Here is an 11296-nt window from a genome sequence, read left to right as displayed (position 1 = left end):
GAGGTACTACCTTTGCGGATGTTTATGGGCGGTGGTGATCGCTTACCATCAGGCGAATCACCAGCTCAGCTGCCCGCTATGACATAAAAGAAAAGAAAAGTAAAGAAAAGATCCCATTTCCGCGGGAATATCCATTATTATAATACATATTTCAATAGCAAACAAAAAAAATCTGGTAGGAGAGGTAAGTTTCAGAAGACGTCGAACATCTTGGTAAACACCATGTCTTTTGCTTGTATAATCTATGCTTTAGTGCAAATATGATATGATCTGTATGAGTAGTATAATAATACGGGTATCTGTATCTGTCAGACTGTGTGTTAAGTGTGTCATTGTCAAGACATTATTGACGATTGGAATGGAACTGGAATAGCGGCTTAGCCTATTAAAATTATTGTTAGTTCTCATAATTATGCCAAAAATAAAGGAATAAACAAGACACTTTAGATAGTAAAGTGTTATCTTTCTATCTTTAAACAAGTACAGGGACTTTTGTTTTAATAAGTACAGATTTTAATCATGGCTTACCATTACTCTGATATGGGTATGACAACAGATATTATGAATGGTGAGAGTTGTTTGCTCGTTGTTTATGTTAATCATATATGTACGTGGTTACTTTAAAGTTGCTGTACAGTGTTATTTTGAATTTAAATTCAACAAAAAATGTTTACTGAAACAGGTGTTAAAACTTTAATACGTATTTTTATATTAAATTTCTTAAATCATACTGTATATTTTAATGGAATTTCTTTATAACAGAACAATACATTCCGGAATACGCCAGATCATATATGATCCAAAATCCTGATGCTGATTACGAGGTTCGTAGTTCGGTGCTGGTTGACGGCGGAGACAGGTTTGGTGTATCGGCTGTGACGTTTGATAAATTTGAAGAATTAATATGGATGGGAAATGCTGGTGTAAGTGAAAATAAATTTAAAACAAGAACTCTTTCATGAATCTAAAAAAAATGATATTAAATGGTCATAAGTAATATTATATCAAAATGATTATATATTATATTATATTATATATAAATAGAGGAAGAATATTTAAGTAATATTATATCAAAATGTTCTGCCACCTTACTAAAATATTTTTTTTTTATTCTAGGATCTTTACATATTTAAACACATATATTATAATAGTGCTGATATACTTTTGAACTTTTAGGGCCATGTAACATCATATTATGGACCACAAATGAGAAAGTACACATCATTCCAAGTTCACATGACTGAAGAAATAAGGGACATCATAACTCTTGATCAGGGTCTCTTTATACTGTCTAAAACACAGTTGAGACATCAAATTCGCAGAGGATTACCTAAACATACACACACGTAAATTATTTCATGTCTATAGTCCTTAATTACAGTTAAAATAACTGTTAATGTAGTGCTAAAAAATTAAGAAAATTAAGAGTTTCACCTATGCTAAATTAATTTAACTGTAAAATATATTGTAATCTTGAATATGTTTCATCCTTGAAATATATGGAATTTAAACATTTATATTGCCTTTCAAAAATATATTATGTCTTTTTAAAATTTCGGAAAAATTTAGTGTGTTTTTTTTTTTATTGTATCCATCTCCAAGTAATCCGAAATATATTTTATTTTTATACAAGTAACTCATAAAAATTATTTCAGCAATAAAGTAAGATTAAAATTTCCAGCTCAGAGAATATGACAGAAATGCAGTGTCTCTTCCAACCCAGCCCTACCAAACTACTGATGGGTGGACACCAAGACAAACTCATCGATTTTGATGTCACAAAGATGACTGAGTCTGTTATTGTAAGTAGTTATAGGAGATTAAATTTATTAAAATATTATTGTGTTTAAAAGAATAATAAGAAGTATATAATATATAATAAGTGTAATATGACAATTACTAAATTGTTAAATCCTATTGAGTTGACAACAACTCAGATTGTTTTGAAATTGAGTTGTTTTAAATAATATGTTTCAAATAAATCAGTGAATGTTATTCAATTTATTTTTTGTAAAGAGTCTAAGCTGTGAACAGCTAAAAAAGGAGTACAGTTTAAACCTCAAAATGTATTGTGTAACATTTTTGATAAAAATTAAAAACTTTTTAACAGATTTTAAACGCGATTTATTCATTATATTTTTAACCCGACGTTTCGAACACTTTACAGCGTGCGTGGTCACGGGTGTATAATACTCGCGTGAAACCAAACACAAGAAAATTTTTGATAAAAGTCAAATCTCAATCTAACATTCCCATTTCCGTTAGTTTTGTCTGATTTCTGATTAAATGTTCAAATTGTTTATCATCACTGTCTAAACACATTATGTTTATAAAAGATCAAACATTTCTTTTTTTCTTCAGCCAATTCCCGAGGATGGGTGTGCTGTTCTCCGTAGTGGAGGTGGTTCGTTGGTGGCTTGTGGAAGTGCGAATGGAACAGTGTCATTGAGAGATCTTAGAACTCCTGTTGTAGCGGAACACACTTTTAAGGCGCATACCGCTTGCCTGTCTGATTTGGATATGCAAGGGGACTTACTTATTACCTCTGGTTTTGCTCAAGCGTATGTGGTTCATATATTGAATATTGTTTTTATAGCCAATAGTATTTTCAAATATTTGATAAATTTAAAAATAAATAAATAAATTTATAAAACTTATATGTATGTCTTTTGAGCTAAGTTATGGCTGATATTAGTAAAATTTTGATAATCTAGATAACTTATTATTTGGATTGGAAAAATTAATGTATTTCCATAAGTAATGAAGAGATCTCTTTCTCTCTCTAAAAGTGTATCACAATAACAATTATTAAATTTTACCAATAATGTGTATTTTTATGTACCTCAATTCTCAACATTCCAGAGGAACAATGGCAGTGGCAGAACAGTACGTAGTAGTGTGGGATGTACGTCACCTGAAAGGCACGGGCGCATGGACTATCCCAGTAGCCTCACCACCATTCCTCTTGCATTTCTTGCCAGCTATATCTGGCAGAGCTCTGGCGATGGCCAGCGCGGGACATGTTGCCTTGTTGCATGTGAACGATAGGAGTGAGTCGGAGAAACAGTCCGTGTTCCAGGTATTATCTTAATTTATATAATTTACGTGGCACCTTGTTAGTCCGCGATGGACTCCTAAACTACTCAACCGATTTTAATCAAATCACACACACGGCCGTGTGCCGTTAAATCCAACTTAAAAGATAGGGTGATATTATATTATTTCAATTACAATAAATGACTATCTGTGACTGACTGACTGACTGACAGACTTTTTAATCTGTGGAGAATTTAGTAATAATGATAAGAGGAAAAAATAACAATCTCTATTTTTTATTACCATTTATGTAAGATTGACGCCTTTTTTATGTAAGACTTTTTAGTCAAAAAATAAAAAAATAGCAAAATATATAATATATATGATTTCTTTCATAGTGCTTTAAAGTTACAGTAATAAGAAGTGTATGGTCAGTATCTAAATTATGACTTTCACTTAAGATATCCATTTATAAATTTCACTTTTTATAAATTCTGTGACCATTGTCTACACTTATACAGTCGGATCCGTTTATAATGATATCGAAAGGCATTGAAAAACACCTCATAATAATCGGACGTCATATAAAGCGTTTTGTGAAAGAAAAAACATTTTTATGTAAATGGTATGCATGTATTTAAGTACTTTAATAGAGAAACATAGTAACTTATAAAATAAAAATTGAACGTAATAAGTATGTACATAAAAGTTGTTTTTCTTTTAATGTAAGTTATCTGTAATTCTTGTCTGCTTTTGCTTTTTTTTTAATTTATTGTAAAAACAGTCTCTTACACTATTGTGTATAGAAGACATCGCTATAGTCAAAGTATCGTTTTCAATATTGCTAAGAATAAATCGGGATAATAATTCTGCAGCTTTTAATGCCTCTTCTGCGGTAGTTAATGGTTCTTCCTCGACTGCCTCTTCCGGATTTTTTTAAGATTCAAAACAAAAACGACCCAACGTGCCTAACGTCGTCGGGAATAAATGAACGTTACCGAATGCGTAAATAATCATGTCGGTCATAATAAGCATACATAATTTATTAAAAAGGGGTCACAATAAGCGACATGTAGTGTGTAAGGGTAGTCATTATATCCGAATTTAATATAAATAAATTTTATATGAAAACCAAACTTCGTAGTGTAATTACAATAAGAGGTTGTTCGTTTGTTTGTTTGTAATGGGTAAACTTAAAATCTACTGGACCGATTAAAAAAATTATTTCATCATTAGAAAGCTGCAAGTTTGCTATATATGTACCACGGGCGAAGCTGGGGCGAACAGCTAATCATTTGTATAATGCATTTAACCTGTCATATTTAGGTGGACACACAAGGTTCATTCTGCAGTGTAATGGATGTATCTGGAACCAGCCAAGCTTTCGTGTTCGGAGACCAAGCCGGCCATTTACATTTGTTCTCATCCAAACACAATAATGAGCCGGTTTTCAATAACTTTTCCAGGTAAAGTAAATTATTCCTTGTGTATAGGTGAAGGATATATATATTTTTATTAGTAACGCGAACGTTTTTGGGGATGTATTTATTATTTTTATTTTTATATGATGACTTAGCAGTGATGTAGCTTGTATACCAGAATATTACATAAGATTTAAGAATACTTGCCTTTACCTGTTCGTCAGGTTTCGTTCAGTCGAAACCCCAATTTATTTTTTAACAACACATGATTATTGATAGAAAAAGATAAGCAACAGAACGTTACGTTTTAGTCTATGAAAATGTAGCTTATACGAAACTATGCATATAATTAAAGATGTTTTTAAAGTAAGAAAATTCTGGAAACTTTTAATTTATATTATGAAATTTCATACCATCACTTTAATTACAGAGAGACTGAATTCGCAACACCAGTGAGGTTGCCATACGCGAACGTAAACGATGCCTCGTTCAGGTTCTCGTCGGTGCCGCTGCCGCCGCTCACCACTGGCACCAAGTGGTTCCATGAACTGCCCGAGGAGTTCTTCAAGAAAGTCTTCAGGTAACATTCATATTAGACAAGTCTTTTAAAATAAGCTTCACAGACTGGGGGCAATTAGTGTGATTGATTGGGTGACATTGATAGGTGGACTTTTAGAAACACATTTTGTTATGTGAAAGAAGGACATAGTTATTGATTACTTAAGTTTAACGTGTATTATGAATATGATACATCTTGTTATGTGCATTTGCTTTATTTTTTAATTATTCTACACATTATATTTATGTAAAATTTATTCTTAATTACACATATGAATTTTACAAAAGCAAAAAGTGTGGCAAATGTGGGTCAGGCATATGTTATGTAAAAATTCATTTTCGTGTTTGTATAGTTCAATTATCTGTATATACTCATTATAAAGCCTAAAAATTCCCGTATATGCTTTGGGCGAAGGCAGGGCGGACCGCCAGTATTTAATTATATATAAGTATTAATATACGTATCATTGATAAATTTTCTTTTTCTTATTTATATATCTGAAACTAACATCTAAAGTTGTGTACAATTCCAGAAAGCCAAAGCCCATAGATCCAGAAGTATTGAAGACAATGAAAATGAAAGGACCTATTGGGTATGCACCTAACCCGGGAACAAGAAGGCGTAATGAGGTACAATCTTAGTGTGCTTTCTTAAAATTGTATTGTAAATATTGTCCTATATGTTTTTATTTAAATATGGAGTTCATTGAATAATAGGTTCAGCCATATAGAACAGTCTTCATGCGTGGAATTACAACATAATTATTTACTTTTTTATAAAAAATGGTGCTTAATTTTAGTACATTAACAATCGCATAGTCATACAAATTTTAGTGTTTCATGTGAATGTTATATTTAAAAGTTCTTGTTCAATCTATATGTGATGTACAGACACAAACAAGGCCCTTAATGCAACAAAAAATATATTCCAAACCAGGTATACCTACAGATGCGAAATTATTCTATTCAATCACGTTTTGTGTAATATTTTTTCAGTATCCATATATAGATGACAACATGGAAGATTTGCATCGATGCAGACTCCACGACACCACAGCTAATACCAAGCCCATTCCCAAGGAATATCAGAAGGTTACTTTAATAGTAGAATTAGTTTTTCTCAATTAAGAAATAAAATTACAACAGGTTGTGAATTTGGTTATAGATTACTGAGGCATTATGTATCTGGATGGTAGTGTAACGAAGATTTGTTAAGTATTATGACGACTAAATCCTATTTTAAACATGTATTATGGATCGCCTTTGATCATAGAATAATTCGAAATAAAACCTTTGTTTTGGACCTTAGTTTTAACTAATACTAGCGGTCCGCCCCGGCTTCGCCCGTGATATGTATATAGCCTATAGCCTTCCTCAATAAATGGGCTATCTAACACTGAAAGAATTTTTCAAATCGGACCAGGTGTTCCTGAGATCAGTGCGTTCAAACAAACGAACGAACGAACAAACAAACTCCTCAGTTTTATAATATTAGTATAGATTACAGGCATGTTACATTGGTTGAGAAAACTGAATCTATTAAATAATTAAGATTAAGAACCCGGAAGCCTAAAAATAAGTTTAAAAAATTACAATGCATTCGTTTTCTCATTCTAGTTGGAAATCAGATACAATAAAAACGAACCGAATGAAGAATTGGAGAACTGCAATAGAACCGGATTGCCGAGCATTGAAGCTACGTTGCCGAACTCGTACTGCAATCCTATGATACAGGTGATTTTTTGTTCATTTTTGAGAATATATAATATATATATACCTCAGATAGGAAGCTCAAATGACAATGTAATTATTTCATATAAATACAATATAGAATGAATTTGATTAATATTTTCATAGTTATCTTTTTTATTTGCCCGTTTTTAAAGTGTTCTATTAATTTTATAGAAGTATTTAACCTCTGAATAGTGAAATATAGTGAATTAAATATTTGAAAAAGGTGGTAACTAAGTATGTAACAAATTCATAATATTATTTTAGGCCTATTTAATTGCATAATATCTTTTATGTGAGATAATAAAAAATATCTTAACAGACTTCGAGATTTCAACTTAATTTTGCAATTTAAAAACTACTCAACCAATTTTGAAAAAGATTGATCACAAATAGCATGCGAATGCTACTGTGCTTCCTACGGTGAGTGGGGGAACCGGAGGCCCATTCCAGTCCTTTCCTTTATTCCCACCATTAATGCTTTCCCTATTCCTTATCCAATAAAGTTGACCACTTTTCCAAAAAAGAAGAAAAAAATGTTCTATATAAACAGTAAATATACTTAAAAATATTACTTTATTTCAGATCCTCTACAACATGCCACCATTGAAGTCGACGCTGATAGCTCATACTTGCGCCAAGGAGTTTTGTCTCACTTGTGAATTAGGTCTGTTGTTTAGTTCATTATTTTTTATACTCGTAGCTTTATATAAGAGATTCAAGCCCTTACTAAAAGAATAGGCAATTGGAATCTATCCATTAAATTATTATCACTATCACTTTGCTGCTATATATTTTAGTCTATGATAAATTATAGTTCGTATTTATTTTTCTTTTTTTTTCATTAAAAATGCCACGGATTTGTGCCATAATTTTTGTACATAATTTATTCTCGCTATTTCCTTCCTGTTTATGAATTATTTTATTTATTTTCTAATCGCTATTATGGTGATATGACACATATAACCAGCCCTATTTAATTTATTCTCCTAGTTGAAGTTTGCCGTTTGGTTTACTATTTTTTATATATTACACCCATTTCACTTTATCCTTCATTCGATTAACTTATCTAGAAGTTATCATTGTATTAAGACAGTATTTGTGTCCAAAGAATTAGTTAATTTTATGAATAAGCATATATTGTAATGTTATTACGTAGCTATAAATTACTAGTCATGTTTATTCCCCCTAGAAATATTAGATTTAATGATTTCACTAGAATTAATAATATCACAACCTCAGTATTACGTTATAAAATAATCACATATTATACTCAATATACGATGTCAATAAAACGAAATAATACAAATAAAAAAAGGCAAAAAAAAACAAATTAAAAACAAAAAAAAACGCTTGTTATGAGTTTCAATTATCTATTACGTATACGAGGCAAAAGCCTAATTATGTAATCAGTGTTAGCATAGACAAAACATGTATCCGAATTGAATTAACAAATATATCATGAACATTATAAGTGTTTTATTTACAAACATTTGGACAATTGTAAACAAAAGTAATTATTTTCATCCCTCATACTTACGTAAGCGGTTCAGAAAGTTCGTATTTTAAAGAATCTTCCAAACGAGAGAGAAAAAAATTGGCTTCCAAATTCAAAATTCAAATACTTAAAAGTTGATAAGATAGCTCATTTCATTTGAAATGATATCTTATTTTCATAAAGCATAAAGTATTAATAATTGTCGTTATGGCAAAGCGATTGCATTGTAATTTCCTTTTTACATACTTAAAATGCTTCTGCGATCACTTCTTCGAAAAAAATAAAAATGATTTTACTGCTCCATTATTTTCATGCGTCAATGTAGACAGTGTATAATCAAATAAGAAGCAATATATTCTCCTAAAATGCAATTCCTGTTTCTCTTCGGTATCTTCATTCGTTAATAAATAAAAAGAATCTTCAAATTGTACAATCGTGTGCTTCCTACACCCCCCCTTCAAGAGAAGATACGAAACATAATTATGTACTGGTCTAGTGTCGTTATTGATTCTTTCCAGGTTTCCTATTCCGAATGTTAGACACGTCTGGAGGAGCCCCGTGTCAAGCGAATAACTTCTTACGTGCGTTTCGCACTGTACCCGAAGCGGCCGCATTGGGACTTATACTCCCCGATCGAGGGAGCGATAGGAAAGTCGATCTTGTTGCCTTGATACAGGTAATGAAGTGTACACAGGCATGGAGGGTTTCGAAACGAAAGACAAGGATAGCACTAGTCTGTATTTTGCGTTAGGATTGATATTATATTGGACCTGGATTTTTTATACGTGTTAGTATTGGGGTCTTGGATGAGAGGCATTACGGGCAATAAAGGCAGGCAATGTGTTGTGTTATTAGGATAATACAGGCAAATTACTACAGGAAATATAATGTAGAAATGAAGCTACGAAGCATGTAGATTTACTAATGTAGTGTCAGAATATTTATAAATTCCATTCTTTTTTTTTTATTCTTGCGATGAAAAGCGAGATTGGTACGACGAAGTTATATTCTTGAATTAATGGGTGAATTAGGAGCAGTTTTGGATTGTCTTTTATGATGCACCATAAAGCTAGTGTCGGGGAAGGAAGATTAAAGTAATGATGTCGAATACCTCGATATTTTTTAATGGACTTATGTATTTCTTTATAAATTTGTCGTTTGCCTTCCTTAGGTTAGACTTAAAGATTAAGTATGCTTAGAGATCGTTAGTTACAGCTTAGATGCCTTTTCTTCGACCCGTTTGCTAAATATCGATACGTACCAATATTATAATCATTCTAAATAATTAGTTTTGTTATAACGATGGATGTATATAAAAATTATATAGAGCAGTCAGTGTCTTAAAAATTACTCTTTATGGTGATATCTACACAACCAAGCTGGCAATTCTACTCTATTCTCGGCCAAATCGATTTTTTTCCTTTATTGGAAACTCAATGCTTCTATGCACTTTTAGTAATGGTTAATCTATTTGGCTTTAATTAAGTATAACAGTTGAATCTTCATGATTTATGTAAATAACAAAATGTTCAATTGCATTGTAAATTTCAGAGTTGGAACAGATTTATTCTTCATCAAATACATTACGAGCTTCTGGAAACGCGTAAGAAAGAAAAGGAGTTAGCGATATTAGCCCAGAACGCGAGCCCACCAAAACCAGCGAGACTGAGAAATAGCTTGAAGAAGCAGATGAATGGACAATTTGAGGAGTACCAGTATACGGAGTTGGAGTTCCTTGGTCCTTCGGAATATGAGCACGAATATAGGAACGGATTGGACGAGAAGTGGAAAGATGTGAATGGTATTGATGAAGGTAATGTATATATTTATTTTTAATATTATTTTTAGGTGATATGGAAATGCTAAAAAGAAGCGTCTCTTTTTTTTAAGTATGTTTGACGATTTCTTCGCCCACTGTTGATCCTTGCTCAAAATGCTTTAAAAAATCCATTAAGTGACATATTTTCTATATTATATAGGAAGCGTTGGTAAGGATAATCTTCAGGGCTCAATGGACAAAGAACTGTCGAACCACACAAATTCCGAGAGAGAAGAGTCTGAAATTTCGAAGCTGTTCGCGATCGCACGACAACAGCTGAACAGATGCCTTAAGTGTAATAAGGAGGTATGCCGCTGTTTTATTTTACATTATAGGAGTATATAAAACGGGAACCCCCTTAAAAGCGGGAAATGCATTCGTAGAGGCGAGAGAGATGTCCATGGGCGGTGGTGATCGCTTACCATCAGGTGAACCACCAGCTCAGTTGTCCGCTATGACATAAAATATAAAAAAAGTCAGTGGCGTTTATATAAAAATGTGATGTGCAGGAAGAGCGCGAGTCCGTGGTGCTAGCGTGCGCGCTCCAGTACGCGTCGAGCCGCGACGGCGAGCGCACCGGCGGGTTCCTGGAGCTGGTGCGCGCCTCGCTGTGCGCGCGCCGCTCCACGCCCGCCTGGTGCGAGCGCTGCTCACGGTTCACGCCCACCACGCAGCGGGGGAGGCTCGTGAGGTGGGGCATCGTCACCATCTTTATCATCATCATCACGATTACCATCATTATCATCACCCTCACCCTCACTACTATTATCATCATCACAACCACCACCATCATATGCATCATAACCACCATCATAATCGTCATCACTACCACCACCATTATCATCATCTTCGCCACGTCCACCAATAACTTGTTATTATTTATTACATTTAATACCTGTAACGGTTTTGTTGGACACCCCAAAGATAAGGACGGACAAACGGAATAACAGGCAGAGTTGTTTTGTAAGATTGTGTTTTAATATGATAGGTATACCGGGAGTAAAAATAGAAGGAGAGAAAGAAATAAACATTTATAAAATTATGATAAATAATAGCAATTTCGAATTTATAAACTGATGTCAATTGATTAAGAACTATTCATAATTATTTTTATTGAATTTATTATATATTGTATTTTGCAGAAAGAAAAGCCCCTTGTTCCATTTAACAAGTCAAGTGGATGAATATTTACAAACAACTTTAACTTGATCCCTGTGCATTTCGGCTTTATAT

General features: G+C 32.8%; 1 protein-coding gene across 2 annotated transcripts in view; it reads left to right on the top strand.

The window, feature by feature from the left end:
• The first annotated feature begins 316 nt into the window (after nucleotides 1-316).
• The window catches only part of LOC119830666 (PAN2-PAN3 deadenylation complex catalytic subunit PAN2), a 16486-nt gene continuing 5506 nt past the window's right edge, over nucleotides 317-11296 (top strand). Inside the window, exons 1-16 of one of the 2 annotated variants that reach the window (XM_038353739.1) lie at nucleotides 317-568; nucleotides 763-923; nucleotides 1177-1346; nucleotides 1682-1802; nucleotides 2362-2561; nucleotides 2863-3079; nucleotides 4363-4502; nucleotides 4888-5037; nucleotides 5549-5645; nucleotides 6012-6107; nucleotides 6633-6749; nucleotides 7332-7413; nucleotides 8763-8920; nucleotides 9796-10057; nucleotides 10224-10369; nucleotides 10573-10754. In XM_038353739.1, the coding sequence (XP_038209667.1) occupies nucleotides 520-568; nucleotides 763-923; nucleotides 1177-1346; nucleotides 1682-1802; nucleotides 2362-2561; nucleotides 2863-3079; nucleotides 4363-4502; nucleotides 4888-5037; nucleotides 5549-5645; nucleotides 6012-6107; nucleotides 6633-6749; nucleotides 7332-7413; nucleotides 8763-8920; nucleotides 9796-10057; nucleotides 10224-10369; nucleotides 10573-10754 (2348 nt within the window). In that variant the 5' untranslated portion in view covers nucleotides 317-519. Of the gene's footprint in view, nucleotides 683-762; nucleotides 924-1176; nucleotides 1347-1681; nucleotides 1803-2361; nucleotides 2562-2862; nucleotides 3080-4362; nucleotides 4503-4887; nucleotides 5038-5548; nucleotides 5646-6011; nucleotides 6108-6632; nucleotides 6750-7331; nucleotides 7414-8762; nucleotides 8921-9795; nucleotides 10058-10223; nucleotides 10370-10572; nucleotides 10755-11296 lie in introns of both variants that reach the window. The other variant, XM_038353740.1, reaches the window with a different exon arrangement.

The sequence above is a fragment of the Zerene cesonia genome, chromosome 12 (assembly GCF_012273895.1).
Source record: "Zerene cesonia ecotype Mississippi chromosome 12, Zerene_cesonia_1.1, whole genome shotgun sequence".
Lineage (NCBI taxonomy): Eukaryota > Metazoa > Arthropoda > Insecta > Lepidoptera > Pieridae > Zerene > Zerene cesonia.
This window is presented reverse-complemented; position numbering and strand designations above follow the sequence as displayed.